This window comes from Grampus griseus, assembly GCF_964374135.1.
Source record: "Grampus griseus genome assembly, chromosome: 3".
In the NCBI taxonomy this organism is placed as follows: domain Eukaryota; kingdom Metazoa; phylum Chordata; class Mammalia; order Artiodactyla; family Delphinidae; genus Grampus; species Grampus griseus.
This window is the reverse complement of record NC_139019.1, coordinates 42,231,221-42,251,784: the sequence shown is the minus strand read 5'-3', so window position 1 is coordinate 42,251,784 and position 20,564 is coordinate 42,231,221. Positions and strand designations below refer to the sequence as shown.

At 37.4% G+C, this 20,564-nt stretch overlaps 1 protein-coding gene across 2 annotated transcripts in view; it reads right to left on the bottom strand.

Moving 5' to 3' along the window:
- MTREX (Mtr4 exosome RNA helicase) overlaps positions 1-20,564 on the bottom strand; it is a 137,449-nt gene that overhangs the window by 58,073 nt on the left and 58,812 nt on the right. For both annotated transcript variants that reach the window (XM_082650023.1, XM_082650024.1), the window contains 3 exons: positions 20,320-20,421; positions 18,311-18,436; positions 14,210-14,360 (listed from right to left, as the gene is read on the bottom strand). In XM_082650023.1, the coding sequence (XP_082506149.1) occupies positions 14,210-14,360; positions 18,311-18,436; positions 20,320-20,421 (379 nt within the window). The remainder of the gene's footprint in view (positions 1-14,209; positions 14,361-18,310; positions 18,437-20,319; positions 20,422-20,564) is intronic.

The following is a 20,564-nucleotide window of genomic DNA, read 5'->3' as shown; positions in this document are numbered from 1 at the left end:
AAAATGTCTATTCAGATCTTTTGTCCATTTAAAAATTAGGGTCACTGTCCTTGTCCCCATGGTGAGCCAAGCCACTCCTTGCCCCTGCAAGAGACCCTCCAATACTAGCAGGTCAGGAGTTCCATGGACCCTGAACACTGTGGATGGAAACCAGTGTGACCTATGAACTTGGGTTGCTTGTTTTTACACGAATTGCACTGAACTTTGAATTCCACTCAAAGCTGTAGAGAGACTGTTCTGAGGACCGGGATAATTTTTGCAGTAACACAAGCCATGTGGCTGACAGGGTCTTGGTGCTCTGGCCATGTTTCAGGCCTGTGCCTCTGAGGTGGGAGAGACGAGTTAATGACACTGGTCCACCAGAGACTTCCAGGCTCCATGTAATATCAAATGGCGAAAGCTCTCCCAGAGATCTCCATCTCAATACTAAGACCCAGTTCCACTGAACAAACAGCAAGCTACAGTGCTGGACACCCTATGCCAAACAACTAGCAAGACAGGAACACAACACCACCCATTAGCAGAGAGGCTGCCTAAAATCATAAAGTCACAGACACCCCAAAACACACCACCACACACGGTCCTGCCCACCAGAAAGACAAGATCCAGCCACATCCACCAGAACATGGGCACCAGTCCCCTCCACCAGGAAGCCTACACAATCCACTGAACCAGCCTTACCCACTGGGGACAGACACCAAAAACAACAGGAACTACGAACCTGCAACCTGCGAAAAGGAGACCCCAAACACAGTAAGTTAACCAAAATGAGAACACAGAGAAACACACAACAGATGAAGGAGCAAGGTAAAAACCCACCAGACCAAACAAATGAAGAGGAAATAGGCTGTCAACCTGAAAAAGAATTCAGAGTAATGACAGCAGAGACAATCCAAAATCTTGGAAAGAGAATGGAGAAAATACAGGAAATTTTGAACAAGGACCTAGAGGAACTAAAGAGCAAACAAACAATGATGAACAACACAATAAATGAAATTAAAAATTCTCTACAAGGAATCAGTAGCAGAATAACTGAGGTAGAAGAATGGATAAGTGACCTGGAAGATAAAACAGTGGAAATAACTACGACAGGCAGAATAAATGAAAAAGAATGAAAAGAATTGAGGACAGTCTCAGAGACCTCTGGGACAACATTAAACGCACCACTATTCGAATTATAGGGGGTCCCAGAAGAAGAGGAGAAAAAGAAATGGACTGAGAAAATATTTGAAGAGATTATATTTGAAAAGTTCCCTAATATGGGAAAGGAAATAGTCAACTCCAGAAGTGCAGAGTCCTATACAGGATAAATCCAAGGAGAAACAAGACAAGACACATATTAACTGAATGATCAAAAATTAAATACAAAAAAAATATTAAAAGCAGCAAGGGAAAAACAACAAATAACATACAAGGGAATCCCCATAAGTTTAACAGCAGATCTTTCAGCAGCAACTCTGTAAGCCAGAAGGGACTGGCAGGACATATTTAAAGTGGTGAAAGGGAAAAACCTAAAACCAAGATTACTCCCTACCCAGCAAGGATCTCATTCCGATTCGACAGAGAAATTAAAACCTTTACAGAAAAGCAAAAGCTAAGAGAAATCAGCACCACCAAACCAGCTTTACAACAAATGCTAAAGGAACTTCTCTAGGCAAGAAACACAAGAGAAGGAAAAGACCTACAATAACAAACCCCAAACAATTAACAAAATGGTAATAGGAACGTACATATCGATAACTACCTTAAATGTAAATGGATTAAATGCTCCAACCAAAAGACACAGACTGGCTGAATGGATACAAAAACAAGACCTGTACATATGCTGTCTACAAGAGACCCACTTCTGACCTAGAGACACATACAGACTGAAAGTGAGGGGATGGAGAATGATATTCCATGCAAATGGAAATCAAAAGAAAGCCAGAGTAGCAATACTCATATCAGATAAAATAGACTTTAAAATAAAGAATGTTACAAGAGACAAAGAAGGACACTACATAATGAGCAAGGGATCAATCCAAGAACATATAATTGTAAATATTTATGCAACCAACATAGGAGCACCTCAATACATAAGGCAAATGCTAACAACCAAAAAAGGGGAAACCGACAGTAACACAATCATAGTAGGGAACTTTAACACCCCACTTTCACCAATGGACAGATCATCCAAAATGAAAATTAATAAAGAAACACAAGCTTTAAATGATACACTAAACAAGAGGGACTTAATTGATATTTGTAGGACCTTCCATCCAAAAACAACAGAATACACTTTCTTCTCAAGTGCTCCTGGAACATTCTCCAGGATAGATCATATCCTGTGTCACAAATCAAGTCTTGGTAAATTTAAGAAAACTGAAATCGTTTCAAGTTATCTTTTCTGACCACGATGCTATGGAACGAGATATCAATTACAGGAAAAAATCTGCAAAACAACAAACATATGGAGGCCAAACAATACACTACTAAATAACCAAGAGAGCACTAAAGAAATCAAATTGGAAATCAAAAAAATACCTAGAAACAAATGACAATTAAAACACGATGACCCAAAACCTATGGGATGCAGCAAAAGCAGTTCTACGAGGGAGGTTTATAGCAAGCACTACAATCCTACCTCAAGAAACAAGAAACATCTCAGATAAACAACCTAACCTTACACCTAAAGCAATGAGAGAAAGAAGAACAAAAAAAAAAACCAAAGTTAGCAGAAGGAAAGAAATCATAAAGATCAGATCAGAAATAAATGAAAAAGAAATGAAGAAAATGACATCAAAGATCAATAAAATTAAAAGCTGGTTCTTTGAGAAGATAAACAAAATGGATAAACCATTAGCCAGACTCATGAAGAAAAAAAGGGAGAAGACTCAAATCAGTAGAATGAGATATGAAGAAGTAACAATCGACACTGTAGAAATACAAAGGATTGTGAGAGATTACTACAAGCAACTCTATGCCAATAAAATGGAAAACCTGGAGAAATGGACAAATTCATAGAAAAGTACAACCTTCCGAGACCGAACCAGGAAGAAATAGAAAATACAAACAGACCAACAGACAAGCACTGAAACTGAGACTGTGATTAAAAATCTTCCAACAAACAAAAGCACAGCACCAGATGGCTTCACAGCCAAATTCTAACAAACATTTAGAGAAGAGCTAACACCTCCCTTCTCAAACTCTTCCAAAATATAGCAGAGGGAGGAACACTTCCAAACTCTTTTTACAAGGCCACCACCACCCTGATACCAAAACCAGAAAAAGATGTCACAAAGAAAGAAAACTAGAGGCCAGTATCACTGATGAACATAGATGCCAAAACTCCTCAACAAAATACTAGCAAACAGAATCCAACAGCACATTAAAAGGATCATACACCATGATCAAGTGGGGTTTATCCCAGGAATGCAAGGATTCTTCAATATACGCAAATCAAGCAGTGTGATAAACCATATGATCATCTCAATAGATGCAGAAAAAGCTTTTGACAAAATTCAACACCGATTTATGATAAAAACCCTCCAGAAAGTAGGCACAGAGGGAACTTACCTCAACATAATAAAGGTCATATATGATAAACCCACAGCCAACATCGTTCTCAATGGTGAAAAGCTGAAACCATTTCCTTTAAGATCAGGAACAAGACAAGATGTCCAAACTCACCACTATTATTTAACATAGTTATGGAAGTTTTAGCCACAGCAATCAGAGATGAAAAAGAAATAAAAGGAATCCAAATCGGAAAAGAAGAAGTAAAGCTGTCACTGTTTGCAGGTCACATGACACTATACATAGAGAATCCTAAAGATGCTACCAGAAAACTACTAGAGCTAATCAATGAATTTGGTAAAGTAGTAGGATACAAAATTAATGCACAGAAATCTCTTGCATTCCTATTCACTAAGGATGAAACCTGAAAGAGAAATTAAGGAAACACTCCCATTTACCACTGCAACAAACAGAATAAAATACCTAGGAATAAACCTACCTAAAGCGACAACAGACCTGTATGCAGAAAACTATAAGACACTGATGAAAGAAAATAAAGATGAAACAAACAGATGGAAAGATATACTATGTTCTTGGATTGGGAAAATCAACATTGTGAAAATGACTACACAACACAATCTACAGATTCAATGCAATCCCTATCAAACTACCAATGGCATTTTTCACAGAACTAGAACAAAAAATTTCACAATTTGTATGGAAACACGGAAGACCCCGAATAGCCAAAGCAATCTTGAGAAAGAAAAATGGAACTGGATGAATCAGGCTCCCAGACTTCGGACTATACTACAAAGCTACAGTAATCAAGACAGTATGGTACTGACACAAAAACAGAAATATAGATCAATGGAACAGGATAGAAAGCCCAGAGATAAACACACACATATGGTCACCTTATCTCTGATAAAGGAGGCAACAGTATACAATGGAGAAAAGACAGCCTCTTCAATAAGTGGTGCTGGGAAAACTGGACAGCTTCATGTAGAAGAATGAAATCAGAACACTCCCTAACACCACACACAAAAGTAAAAGTCAAAATGGATTAAAGACCTAAATGTAAGGCCAGAAACTATAAAACTCTCAGAGGAAAACATAGGCCGAACACTCTATGACATAAATCACAGCAAGATCCTTTTTGACCCACCTCCTAGAGAAATGGAAATAAAAACAAAAATAAACAAATGGAACTTAATGAAGGTTAAAAGCTTTTGCACAGCAAAGGAATACATAAACGAGATGAAAAGACAACCCTCAGAATGGGAGAAAATATTTGCAAAGGAAGCAATTGACAAAGGATTAATCTCCAAAATTTACACGCAGCTCATGCAGCTCAATATCAAAAAAACAAACAACCCAATCCAAAAGTGGCCAGAAGACCTAAATCGACATTTCTCCAAAGAAGATATACAGATTGCCAACAAACATATGAAAAGACACTCAACACCGCTAATCATTAGAGAAATGCAAATCAAAACTACAGTGAGGTATTACCTCACACCAGTCAGAATAGGCATCATCAAAAAATCTACAAACAATAAATGCTGGAGAGGGTGTGGAGAAAAGGGAACCCTCTTGCACTGTTGGTGGGAATGTCAATTGATACAGACACTATGGAGAACAGTATGGAGGTTCCTTAAAAAACTAAAAATAGAACTACCATACGATCCAGCAATCCCACTACTGGGCATATACCCTGAGAAAACCATAATTCAAAACAAGTCATGTACCACAATTTTCATTGCAGCTGTATTTACAACAGCCAGGACATGGAAGCAACCTAAGTGTCCACTGACAAATGAATGGATAAAGAGGTGGCACATATATACAATGGAATATTACTCAGCCATAAAAAGAAATGTAATTGAGTTATTTGTAGTGAGGTGGATGGACCTAGAGTCTGTCATACAGAGTGAAGTCAGAAAGAGAAAAACAAATACCGTATGATAACACATATATATGGGGGGGAAAAAAAGGTTCTGAAGAACCTAGGGGCAGGACAGGAATAAAGATGCAGACCTACAGAATGGACTTGAGGACACGGGGTGGGGGAAGGGTAAGCTGGGATGAAGTGAGAGAGTGGCATGAACATTCATACACTACCAAATGTAAAATAGATAGTGGGAAGCAGCCACACAGCACAGGGAGATCAGCTTGATGCCCTGTGACCACCTAGAGGGATGGGATGGGGAGGGTGGGAGGGAGACGCAAGAGGGAGTAGATATGGGGACATATGTATATGTATAGCTGATTCATTTTTTATAAAGGAGAAACTAACACACCATTGTAAAGCAATTATACTCCAATAAAGATGTTTAGTAAAAGAAATTATATTGTTTGTTTTTTTTGTTGCTGAGTTGTAAGTGGTCTTTATATATTCTGGATACTAGACCCTTATCAGTTACATGATTTACAAATATTTTCTCCCACTCTGTGGGTTTTCTTTTCACTTTATTGTTGGTATATATTGAAGTGCAAAAGTTTTAAAGTTTAGATAAAATCCAATTTATTTATTTTTTCTTTTGTTGCTTGTACTTTTGGTATCTTATGTAAGAAACCACTGCCAAATCTAAGGTTATGTAGATTTTTAGCTATGTTTTCTTCAGAGTTTTATGGTTTCAGCTGTTTATTTAGGACTTTCATCCATTTTCAGTTAATCTGTGTATATGGTGTGAGGTAAGGGTCCAAATTCACTTTTTTTGCATGTGGCTATCAACTATCACAGCAGCACCACAGATATATGGGTTTATTTCTGGACTCTCAATTCTATTCCATTGACCAAACTCCTGTATTTAACCTGTGTGCTTCAGTTTCTTTACTCACAAAATGAGGATAACAATAGTAGCCATACCCCACAAGGCTATAATTAGAGGCTGACAGAACATATGGAAAGTACTTAGCTAACAGTATAGCAAACTGTAAACACTGAGGAAGGATATTACTGTATTATTATTATTATTTTAAAATTATCATCTTCAACCTTCTCACAGACTGCTCCCGCTAACTTCTGGTCTTTTGCACTCTTTTAGGCATTTAGGTTGTTAATTTATTTTTTTGGAAAGATGGAAAAAGGTAAATGTGATAGCCTAGGACCATGATATCAGGCATGGGAATAAGCAAAGTTTTTGATTTCTGAACCCTCCTTAATACCCCACGCATGTCCAACTTCTGGCTGAATTCCCACCCCACACAGTCATCCTTATACACAACAACAAATCCAATCTACTACATGGAGACAGAAGGGAAAGATGTCGTCACCAAGTTAGATCTTCTGACTAAAAACAAACAAACAAAAAACTATTAAAAGTTTGTTTCTCTCTCCAATTTCCCAGGTCTTTTCCTTTCTGCATCTATTCTAAGTAGATGACACCAACTTAAAGATTCACTTAGGAGGCATCCCATTTTAAAAGTAAAAAAAGAAAAAATAATTTAAAGAAAGTATTTAGAAGTCACTTCTCTTCCTTCCCTCTGAAGAGTACCCACCTGCGTCATAGGCAGCTCCTAATTTCCACTGGCACACTGTAACCCTGCATCCTGCTCCTGTGAGCTGATCACTAGAGAACTCTGCCTCAAGGGACTTCCTTCCTGCAGACTCAGTTTCAAGAACCCTTACCAGCCTTGCCAGCCTCAGCTTACCTCTGTGCCCCTCAAGTTTTTCTATGAGCTTCTGTGAGCCAACCCTCGCCTGGACACCCTTACATCCTTAGTATCCAGTATAGCCTGGCCCCCAGGGCTTCAACGCGGAGTTTATCCATGAGTCCTTTCCTGCAGAAGGTACAACCACTTCCAATGACAGGAGGACTTCGTCCTATTTCATTTCACTGTTAGTCCTAGACAATGACTTCTTTTTGGAACAGAATATGCCTTCCAGGCAACTCTTGACTCTTCTTCCCATCACTGAGGATTTCTTGTGTTCAGATTTATAGAACTGAGGTATGAAAGAATAATCTTGGGGTATGAGGGGTGTACCAGAATAGAACAAACAATATGCATTCAGAAAAGAGAAAAAGAAAAAAGTCAAGAGACTTTTTGCCAAGAGAGCCAAGAGAAAAAAAAAAAGTCAACTTAACAGCATTTCCCATCTGTAAAGAGATAGAGAACAACTACATGGTGGCTGGCAGCTTTTTTATTTTTATCATAATAGAGGAGGGTTGCAGGGCAGAATGAGCAAGAATTAGCTCCACAGAACATCTGGACTCAAGCTGAAACCCTAAGAGACGGAGCTAACTGAGGGTGTATGACGGCAAGGGCAGCTCACATGTGGTGAGAACTTTATAGGAGAAAAAGCAGTTTTTAAAATTATTTAATCTGAGCCTCCTAACGCTTTTAAGTATTCAAAATAGTTGCTATAATATCTATATTATTCTTCTGGGACTCGAATCACAATTAGGAGACCTGACCCAAATCACATGCCACATGGGAGCAGGACCAAACATTAGAACCCTAAGGTCCAGTTCCAGGATTTCCCTCATCCTTAACAATGAACAAACCATCTCATTTCATCTCCAGATGCTCAGGAATCTTTCCAAAGTAAATACATACATATAAATTTCCATCTGTTGATGAAGACTATAATTTCATAAATAATTTTGGTAAAAAACCTAAATCCATAATTTTTTAACCATATGTTTAAAAAACAGGATATATGTATCTCTATAACATATACTATTATTAAGTTCCTGCACTTGCGTTTGTAGAAAGGGGGCTTAGGTCAATTTGTGCGAAGAACTTTTAGCATGCAATCTACTGGGTCAACATCTGGCACCAACTGTGACACTCCTCTCTACAGCTCTCCTTGCACTTGACTTCTCTCTTTCTTAGAAAAGTCAACAAGAGCAATAACAATACTTCCATTGTACTTGTCCCTGGTCAGACCTCCCATAGAAAATACTATTTACCTCTGGGCACCACATTTTAAGTAAGATACATTTAGACATTTAAAAAGTTGGATGAAAAATTAGCTATAGGAAGAGACTGAAATGTTATCAGGGATGTGTGAGGAGACCCAGAGTTTGCAGACCATGTCCTCCTCCTCTAAGCCTATTTATTTGTATTAATTGCTTATTTTTAGTGACACCAGAGTCAGATCTGCCGAAAAGTCTGCTGAAGTATTGAGATATGTTCTTTGGAATTTTTTATCTTTTCTTTGCTTTTTGTTTTTACCTCTAACTTCTGGTCTTTTATACTCTCTTAGGCATATTGCATTATCCTGGTTATTTTTAAATGAACTGCATTACTTTTTACATGAACTGTATTCCTTTCATTTGAGAATAGAAGGCTATTCTGAACACGTTATAAGAGTAAACATTATCAGAAGAAGATATGATTTAAAAAATGTGGCAGACTAAAGTCAATAAGAGGTTATATGAAAAGGAAAAATATACACTGAAATGCTAATCTTGCTGCCTTACCAAAAGTTACAAAGTAACACTGCAGGTATCAGTGGAATACTAAATAAGCACTGACAGGAGTTGTTTATGGAGAGATGATACACAAAGATTCTGCCTGATGCTTAAATACTGCCCCCATCCTCCACTCCAAATCATTTCTGTTCTCAGGCAACTTAACTAATGAATCAAAAGTTTGAGAGACAGAAATCACATGTGTTTTGTATCTAGTAAGAAATCACATGTGTTTTATATCTAGGACTCTAAATACAGATATATACCACTCCAGGAAGTTAGTTTAGGTGCAGCCCACTTTTTCCCAAATTAAGGAAAGTATATCTTGCACACCAATCAAAAAGTAGAGGAACCTCAGTATAATAAGCTGGTTTTCCTGCAGTGTACCGCCATAAGAAAGCCTCAGTATCTTAGGAAACCGCATGTGAGATATGCCCATAAACTCTTAAGACAGTCTGCAATCAACTTCCCCCTTTTGAGGGAGAGGGGCGATGGGGTTCCAAAATTATATTTGTATCATATAAAACGTGCAATAGATACAGACCTGTGAGTGATGGGGAAATGGACTGCTACTCCCAGTACTGAGCAAATTTTACAAAAGGTTAAAGTTTAAATGGCTTTACTGATGTATGGCATTACTATCATTAATTAAAACAAGCACTTACTGAGAATTTAACATAAATGATCTCATTTAATTTTCATGATTTGGATGAACTAGATATTATTCCAATTGCATAAAAGAGCAAACTAAGGCTGAAGCAGTCTGTATTCAAACCCATGTCTAACTCCACAGCTCCTGCTATTAACCATGGCATTATCTATTAATGAAACTAAACAAAAGGATTAAAATTAAATCTGCATTTCTCTTTCCATTTTTCTTTCCAGTAAAGGAACAGTGAAATCCTAGAATTAAAATAAATAATTAATTAATTTTTGGATGCGTTGGGTCTTCGTTGCTGTGCGTGGGGTTTCATTAGTTGTGACAAGCGGGGGCTGCTCTTCATTGAGGTGTGTGGGCTTCTTACTGAGGTGGCTTCTCTTGTTGTGGTGCATGGGCTCTAGAGCACAGGCTCAGTAGTTGTGGCACACAGGCTTAGTTGCTCCACACGGGCTTAGTTGCTCTGTGGCATGTGGGATCTTCCCAGACCAGGGCTCGAACCCGTGCCCCTGCGTTGGCAGGCAGATTCTTAACCACTGCACCACCAGGGAAGCCAGAAATCCTAGAATTTTTACTGTTTTGTATTTTTTTAAAAAACATTTTTTTTGTTGTTGTTGTTGATTCTCACAACCCCATGAGGGAAATACTGTTTGTTCTTTGTTTGCTTTTGTAAATTTATTTATTTATTTTTGGCTGTGTTGGGTTTTCATTTCTGCGTGTGGGCTTTCTCTAGTTACGGCGAACGGGAACTACTCTTTGTTACGGTGTGCAGGCTTCTTGTTGCAGAGCATGGGCTCTAGGTGCACGGGCTTCAGTAGTTGTGGCACGTGGGCTCAGAGTTGTGGCACATGGGCTTAGGTGCTCCATGGCATGTGGGATATTTCCGGACCGGGGCTTGAACCCGCGTTCCCTGCACTGGAAGGCGGATTCTTAACCACTGTGCCACCAGGGAAGCCCCAAGAATTTTTACTCTATGACTCACTGGAAAATCTACTGTGGATTCAGTAAATCAAAATGAAAAACGTCTCATGTATGACAGCCATTTAAGTTTGTTGTAAAAATTAAAGCAGTGTATTTGTAAAATAAAGATTAATTCTGTACTTCCAAAGATAACAGTCTACATTTTAATTTTGGTATACTTAAGGTGGTAAAAATAACACCAGGTCTCTTGAAAAGATTCTATGTATCGATAGCAAAAGGAATCATACTCTTCCAAGTAATAAGTGAAATGGAAATAAATTTCATTCAAGATGTATTCTGCAATTTAAAAGCACAGAGGATAGCCCCTATCACCTCTACCCATCTCCTCTTACACTACGTGCTCTTTGGTCACACAGCTCAGCCCTGCAAACTACTAAAGGTGTTGCAACTACCCCACAATTATCACTTTCATCACTTAAATTCCTACTTCTTCCACTAAATATACTTTTGATATTTAGTCTATTTGTTGGTTCCAAAATATTAGCAAAACAGGTCTCACCCCTTTTAAAAGAGAGCTAAGGGAAAGGCAAGGATAATTCAATTGCAAGAAGATTCAAGTATGTGGTAGCAACACAGGGGGTAGGAGGTTATGTTAAGAATCCTTTTAAAACATAAATCAGAACCACACTGAAAACAACAGCAACAACAGTTGGGGCTTGCCTCTCCCGTTGCGGAGCACGGGCTCCAGACGCGCAAGCTCAGCGGCCATGGCTCACGGGCCCAGCCGCTCCGTGGCATGTGGGATCCTCCCAGACCGGGGCACGAACCCGCGTCCCCTGCATCGGCAGGCGGACTCTCAACCACTGCGCCACCAGGGAAGCCCCCAATATTTTCTTTTAAGATTTTTTTTTATGTGAACCATTTTTAAGGTCTTTATTGAATTTGTTACAATACTGCTTCTGTTTTATGTTCTGGAGTTTTTGAACCTGAGGCATGTGGGATCTTAGCATGTGGGATCTTAGCTCCCTGACCAGGGAGTGAACCCGCACCTCCTACCCTGGAAGGTGAAGTCTTAACCACTGGACTACCAGGGAAGTCCTGGTGGCAATGTTTAAGCTCACAGTGTGGGTAGCAGTCTTGTTCAAAGTCATATTGAATAATCTGAGCCCAGCTAAAAGTCCTAAGGGCTTTAAATAAATGGGAAAATACTTGGAGAATTCTCCCTCTATCCCCTGCTGTATCTGGGATATTTTCTATGGAATTACAAAAGAATAATAGAAAGTGAAGTTTAAAAAGTAACTTACTTTACCAAAGGGTAAGGGTGGGGGAGGGATAAATTGGGAGTATGGGATTAACAAAGGCACACTACCATATATAAATTAGATAAACAGGGTTTTACTGTACAGCATAGAGAACTAGATTTAATATTTTATAATAAACTATAATGGAAAAGAATTTTAAAAAAGGAACATAGATATATACATATATATGTGTATAACCAAATCACTTTGCCGTACACCTGAAACCAACACAATACTGTAAATCAACTATACTTCAATGTTTTAAAAAGTAATATTTTTAAAAAATCTGACTCATGGGCTTCCCTGGTGGCGCAGTGGTTGAGAGTCTGCCTGCTGATGCAGGGGACATGGGTTCGTGCCCCAGTCTGGGAAGATCCCACATGCCGCGGAGCAGCTGGGCCTGTGAGCCATGGCCGCTGGGCCTGCACGTCCGGAGCCTGTGCTCCTCCGCAACGGGAGAGGCCACAACAGGGAGAGCCCCGTGTACCACAAAAAAAAAAAAAAAAAAAATCAAAAATCTGACATCTTTTTTTATATATAAATTTACCTATCTATCTATCTATCTATCTATCTATCTATCTATCTATCTATCTATCTAAGGCTGTGTTGGGTCTTTGTTGCTGTGCACGGGCTTTCTCCAGTTGTGGCGAGCGGGGGCTACTCTTTGTTGCGGTGCACGGGCTTCTCATTGTGGTGGCTTCTCTTGTTGCGAAGCATGGGCTCAAGGCACGTGGGCTTCAGTAGTTGTGGCTCATGGGCTCTAGAGTGCAGGCTCAGTAGTTGTGGCGCACGGGTTTAGTTGCTCCATGGCATGTGGGATCTTCCCGGACCAGGTATCGAACCTGTGTCCCCTGCATTGGCAGGCAGATTGTTATCCACTGTGCCACCAGGGAAGCCCAAAAGTAAGTCTTAATATCAGCCAGCTCAAGAATTTTGTTTTTTTTTTTTTTTTTTGCCGTACGCGGGCCTCTCACTGTTGTGGCCTCTCCTGTTGCGGAGCACAGGCTCCGGACGCGCAGGCTCAGTGGCCATGGCTCACAGGCCCAGCCGCTCCGTGGCATGTGGGATCTTCCCAGACCGGGACACGAACCCGAGTCCCCTGCATCGGCAGGCGGACTCTCAAACACTGAGCCACTGAAGCCCAAGAATTTTTTTCATTGTTGTCTTTTTTCCAGCCAGAGAAGTTACTACATCTATTCTTGTCATATTAAAAAGGGATGACCCACATTTTAATAAAAACAGCATGGGTTAGTTAGGAACTGGAGTCCAAGTCAAACCTGCCATCAATCAAATGTGTAACCTTATATACAGACTTAACTTCTCTTATGCCTTATTTTTTTACACCTGTAAAATGATGCCAAAGCTTCTTCCAGCTCTGTATTTTGTAATGAAGAAGCTCTCTTAATTAAGACCAAAGAAATTAAGAGGAAATAATTATGATGTCATCCAGGTAAGGGTAAAAAAAAATGAGAATTTAACTTACTTGGATGTTCCAAGCCTTTTCATTTTTTTAAGGTATATTATTACACTTCATTTACTTTCAGGTGCATAAAATTGAGTGGTAGTATCCTATCCACGATAGAAAGATATCTCAAATTTGCCTTTATTGTTAAATAAATCATAGTACATTCATAAAATGAAAATATTATGCAGTTATTAAAAACCATACTTTCAAAGAATAATTGAAGTTAAATTTAAAAAAGCCAGAATCAGTGAGTTAATGTAAAGCATTTAACACAAGGTTAGCCATATGATAAATGTTTAACAAATGATATCAACTCTAATAACATCGTTGTTATTAGCAAAACATTGTTAATCCCGACTCTGAAAAAAATATGAAAAATATGTATGAAAAATAAAAATGATGGAAGAACCATGAAGTGTTAGCAGTGGTTGTGTGGCTGTCTGTGTGAGATTACAAATGGTCTTAAATTTCCTTTGTATCTTTTGCAAAATTTGGGTTTTTTTTTTCTTTACAACTATGCATTGCTTTTATAAGATTTACCCAAACCAGAATTTTAAATCTTTGCTTCTGTTTTAGATTTTAATCAGTTCTATATGATAATCAGCCACGATCTTCTAGAATAAGGATCAACACACAATTCTACTTGAACACAGTTACAATAGAACACTTACTTCTTTGACTTTAGAAAGCATTATATTAATTTTGAATATCATTATTCATGAATATGAATTATCATGTGATATGTCTATAACAATAAATTATATTAAATTTGAATTAACCATAGAATTATGTCCTGATAGTGTCTTCTTTTATTTTAAAATGTTCTAGTTGGTTACAATGATTTGGCTTACCAGAAAAAAACCAATGGCTAAAGCAGTCAATGACACAGTAATTTTGCTATTTGGTCTACCCTAGCTAAATGAGGCTGCTATGGTAATTTTATACTTACTCTCTACTACTCCTGGAATTGCTCTATAATGCTGAAACTGGTAGAAGGATTTTTCCAACATGTACTCAGGATTTATTTCTTCTACTCGTAGTAAGTTCAAGACCATGTTGTAGGTCAAATGGAAAGCACTATTTAGTGGATCAGCTGAGCCCTGAGAGAAAAAAACATGTCAATGTTATAGATTTTAAAAATAAATTCATAACAATATTTTTAACCTCCTGAACTGCTTAACAGTTTAGTCTTCGCTAAGGAATACTACAGAAATGTATTAAGTTCTTTCCTTTAAATGACCAATACAAAGTGATAAAACAGTTGATCTTTGGGAAAGTGAAGGAGGGAAAAAAAACACCAACTAGGACAGTAGCAGTTAAAATACTGTTGGCCAAGTATGTTTAGCTCTCTGCCTTCTAGGTACTTGACAGGATTACACATTTTGCCCTCAGTGGGGAGGGCAAATAAGTTTCAGTGATGTTATCACTTCCTGGTCAAATATTTAACTGCTGGTGTGAAAAGCTACATTTTCCCTGCTGGCACAGTGACTGCTAATGTTCAAGATGGTGGTTTCTCTATCAGCTTGAATCCCTAAACAATAATAAGCATAGTCTCTTTTGTAAACGTGCAATGAACAAGTAAAGAGAAACCTTTAAGTTGCTGGATTTAGGTTTGTTACTGCAGTATAACCTGGCCTATGCTAATAGAGCACACTAAATTTATTTCAAAATGACATTCAGAAAAAATTAGTTATTTTGAAACTCTCAGCTTCCTGAAATGACATAAAACTGCCTAAATGTTTCCCCAAAATTTACAGACCAGTCTTTGTCAACACTTTGGTAATTCCTCTTTCTCCTCCTAATTGTGGCTGTTACCAAAGAAGGGCTAGTTACAATAGTGTGACCTTAATTTGCAACAAGGTTTATGTCCAAAATACTTCCTTGAGATCTAAACTTTTCTTACAGTGTTTCTTCAGGAATACTTTCTCTTTTCTTTTCTTTTCTTCTCTCTCCCTCCCTCTTTCCTTCCTTTTTTTTTTTTTAATATATATTTTTTGGCTGCGTTGGGTCTTCCTTGCTGCTTGCGGGCTTTCTCTAGTTGCGGGGATCGGGGGCCACTCTTCGTTGTGGTGAGCAGGCTTCTCATTGCGGTGACTTCTCTTGTTGAGGAGCATGGGTTGCAGGCGCACGGGCTTCAGCAGTTGTGGCTCGCGGGCTCTAGAGCGCAGGCTCAGCAGTTGTGGCGCACGGGCTTAGTTGCGCCAAAGCATGTGGGATCTTCCCGGAACAGGGTTCAAACCTGTGTACCCTGCACTGGCAGGCGGATTCTTAACCACTGCACCACCAGGGAAGCCCAGGAATACTTTTTTCTAAATGCAAATACTTCCTAAGATTGAAAATTGTTATGTAGTGCCCAAATGAGAATGACCAAATTCTTGGGAGATACATGCTGAAATATTTACAAGTGTCACAAAACATGCAAATCTTTAAATGGCATAGCAAACTACACAAACACTGTTAGGGTATTCAGAGGCTTTTAAATTGAGGTTCATAAGCCAGCCTTATTGCATTCAGAATTATAAATGTATGAATATGTGATTTTATGAGGAGAAGGAGCAGAACTTTTAACAGTCTCAAATGGTGGTATTCCTTAACTCCTGAAAAATCAAGAGCCATTTACCCTAGGGGGTTAGTTAGTAAGTCCCTAAAACCTTATTTTTTATCCACTTTCCTTGAAAATAGGGCCAAAGGGATATGTGGAGTTAGTATGAAAATCACATTCTTGGGGAAGAGAGGAATGAAAGACAACTTCAGCTACTTCATAATTTTGCAAACAGACCAACTTTTTACTATTCTATTATTTTTCTTTTCTACTATTACCTCCTTTAAGAAATGTGGGGCTTCAATATTGCAAATGTTTATTTCCAACCTCAAGCTCTGCTTCTATATTCAAACTGCTGTAGAATACACCTATCTGAATTCTCCATCACCTTAAACTCAACATAGCATTTTAACATTGTATCCAAGTGACCCCAGGACAACCCCAACTTACACCTGATATATTGATATAATTATTAATAGTCTCTTCTTTCAGTATTACAGTATCCCAATTTGATGCTAAAAAATATGGCTATACAGCCGTTCCCCAGTGTCTTCGGGTTCCCTATCTGAGGATTCAATGAACTGTGGCTCGCAAAATCCTTGGGAAAAAAAATTGCAGAAAGTTCCAAAAAGCAAAACTTGAATGTGTCATGCAGCACAGGCAACTATATACACTGTATTTATGGCTATTTAAATAGCGTTTACATTGTATTCCATACTATAAGTAATCTAGAGATGATTTGAAGTATACGAAAGATGTGCATAGGTTATAAGCAAGTACTCTGCTGTTTATGTAAGAGACATGAGCATCCTCTCATTTTGGTGTTTTAGTATACATGGGGGTTTTGGAACCAATCCCCTGAGAATACCAAGGGAGGACTGTAACTACACAGAATACTATTTACTCTTAAAGAAGAAAATTCTGCAATATGTAACATGGATGAACTTTGAGGATATTATGCTAAATGAAACAAGCCAGTCACAGAAAGACAAATCCTGCATAATTCCTCTTATATGAGGTATCTAAAATAGTCAAATTCATGGATTTAAGGAGTAGAATGGTAGTTGTCAGAGACTGAGAGGAGGAGTAATTGGAAAGTTACTAACTAAAGGGTATCAAGTTTCAGTCAAGTGAGATAAATAGAGATTTGCTATACAACAGTCAACAATATATTTTACACATAATAATTTATTAAGAGGGCAGATCTCATCTTAAATGTTCTTTGCACAATAAAATTTAAAAACCCTTTTATTAAATGAAATGAAAGACAATAGAAATTTACACTTACAGGGTAACAAATCTAGAGATGTCAAGTAAATGGAATGAAAAAATCTGTACTAAAGGAACCAGATGCTGCCATTAAAATATTACCTCCTGACTCGATTATTTCCATACACAGAGTACGAGGTAAGAAAAATACTGTTTATTATATGCGACAAAATTTAAAGACTAACACAAATTTTCAGTCTTGACCATTTCCCTAAAAGAAAGAACTAAAGTTATATGGACACTTAAAGATGGGTTTCCAAGTGTTAATCTTTAAAACTGAAAATAAGACACCATATGATCACTATGAATATGTACAGATAAGCTTTGTCTTTACTCATATAAAAACATTTAAAAGAAAAAAAAAAAAAAAGAACTTTACCTATTTTTGCTTCAGCTTACCAGGCTTCCTACAACCATATCTCAAATTCTCCATGCAGTTCCTAAGTCTTAGAAGTTGAACACAGTATATTTCAGAGATATTGACCTATGTATGTCTTAACATGTTTTGAAGATTATTTTAAGTAGCTAATCAGCTGGCAGTTAATTTTATATTTTAATTCATGTTAAGCTTCCTATCTTATTGATAGTGTTCTCTATGGATATGCTTAATAATTCCTTACTATCAATACATGGAGAAGGAGAAGGAAAGCAATCAGGTAGGTCAAACTTCTTTGAGAAGCTCTTCAAAATAAAACAAAAATCTTAGACAATCCAAAACACAAATATTAAGCAAGCAAAATGAACAGGTTAATTTGAAATAAAGCTTATAAATTTATTATTGGGATATTATAATCTCTCAACAGGATGAATTAGAATGGTAGATTGTAGAATTAATTCATGAAACTATCTGGGCTTACAAAGGTATAGGAAGATAACTGTGCACAATACTGATAATATCTGCCCTACTTCCTGCGCTGATAAGTGAGAAGCGATTTGTGCAGTGGAGTGGGCAGATATAGAGGTATCTCAAATTTGGAGGGCAAAGTAAACATTTCTGCCCTCTGCAGATCTCCATCCCCTCCACTGAACGACTTGCTCTTTTCCTATTAGAACAGAAAGTAGGGTACAAAGTATCAGCAATTTGAGCAGTTACCCTCTTCCACCTTCCTAAGCCCAGACAGTTTAGTAAATTAACTCATCTACTCAGAGAGGTATTTGAACTGACACATTTAATTTCAATGTGGTCCTGAAGTATGTTTCTCAAATTCCTGGTGAAGGCACAGAAGCTTAACTTGTTACCTTAAGTAGTTGTTTTCCAATTGTTGGGCTCATCTTTTCATCTACCATAAGAATTACAATTCCTCTGTCATCCATTCCCCTCCTTCCAGCACGACCAGACATCTGAATGTATTCACCAGAGGAAATCTGAATGAACGTAATTAAAAATGCAAAGTTTAGGAGAAAACCTGGTGAAAAACATATTCTTAAAATTATTCTTATCATAAAGTTCACAAGCACAAGCTACACATTCCAAGACAGCAAACAAGATTAAAGACATGAACTTTTAGGAAAGTTTAAGTAAAAAGACAAAAATGCAAAACACTTAAGAATAATGTTGCAAAACTAAATTTTAGCTCCAAAATGATCAAATAGCTATAGAGAAATACTGGCTAATTCACCGGCATAAAAAATATCTTTGAACTAGATATTCTGGAAAACAGGAAAGTTTAAGAAAGCAAACAATGACCCAAACTCTATTAAATACCAATTCTGTCTTGATCATAACAAATTTTCTTAATTTCCAAATGAGATTAATGTAAAAATCAACACATACAAAAAGCACAATTTCTATTTTCTCACTGTATGTCCTTGGCATTCAGAAGAGTCCATTCATCACTAAGAACCACCTAAGGGAGAAAGGTTAGTAAGTCTCCCATGCATAGTCTTTCAGGGTAAAATTGAACCACCTGAACACTGGGCAAAGTTTTATCTGTAAGTACATGTGTACTTTTCTCCTGTTGGAAGGGTCCAGCATGTTCGGACTCTCAAAAAATGTTTGACTCAAGAAGAGTTGCAAACCACTGTGCTACGAGAAGGCATATTACTGATAGCATCAAAAACAGACCTAACGACCTGGGACCAACCTTAAAGATCAAAAAAGAAATTTCAAAAAGGCAGTCCAATAAAATCTCAACAGCACTCAAGGGCACTGTTACATTTTGACACATTATGATTTTTAGATTTCATAATTAGGATCTTGAATCATCAAGAAATGGTTGTTTTCTTAAATTCAATTACCCACTTTACTACATACCCTTCCCTGGGGTCCACTGGATGCCAAGGAGCAGGTAAAGTCACGAAAAACTTATTTATTTATTTTCTTGTAGCATCAGTTTTATTCAAAGAATTAAGTAATTTTAAACTGATGATGAAGAATTTTAAAATTTACATTAACTTAAAATATAAAACATATGGAAGACTTTATCCACTTTGCAATTAAAAATTATATTCTACATGAAATAGTCTTCTTTTGACTTAAAAAAGTCACAAGTTACAGAAAGTTTCTGAGGCCTTCTCAAAACTTTGAGGCCTTCTCAAAACATAGAGGCCTTCTCTATAACGCCTCCATGACCACTTATATACAAGTAACTTCTTTTCTTGTGTTCTATCCTTCCTATACATACTTCTCAGAGCCCATAAAATAAACTTCCACCTGCACTAAGTCTCTTCACAGTAGGGATTAGTTTGGTTTTGTTTTAAATTTAGCATCCTCAGTATCTACCATAGCTCTAGGCCCATAGTTTAAGTTTGGTAAGAAGCAATTACTTCCTTCTGGATTAAGGATTTATTTTTACTCCAATTCACCATTTCACTCATGATCCCAACTTTTGCCTTAGGAAAGACATATGTGCAAACCTGTTAAAAAAAAAAATCTCTATTTTAAACCTAAAGAGTAAAACAGTGAGCTACAACTGTAGCCACTATAGTAGAGGTGCTTTAAATAACTTAAAATTTGAAGAAATAAAAATTCTAGACATATTTTAAATGCATTAAAGCATTCATGACTCATTTGCACACTTATCCCTCATCACTAAACTCTTTCACCTACTTTTTGGTTTTTGTTTTTGGCTAAAGGACAGAAATATAAAGGATCTGAAATTTAACTTTGATGAACTACTCATATTAGCTCAGGTACAAATTTTAAAGTACTTAGAACTGAAAATCTCAAAGACTACATGAGCCAAAATCATCTTAGGTAAAACAACTGAAGTTAAAAGTTATTTCAATATATGAATTATTTTACTTACCCATCGGAAATCCTTCCCATCAAATTTTCGGGCGTTTGTAAATAAAACAGTTCTAGCTGGCATGTTAATCCCCATAGCAAAAGTCTCAGTGGCAAATAAGGCCTAAATGAATAAGTATACAATTAAACACATATTTTAAACTGAAAAACTAGTTTCGTTAATAAATTACTCAAGTATAAATAAATCATTAATTTAAAAAATTAGTTAATGAAATTTTACAAAAATAAGACACGCTATCCGAGGTG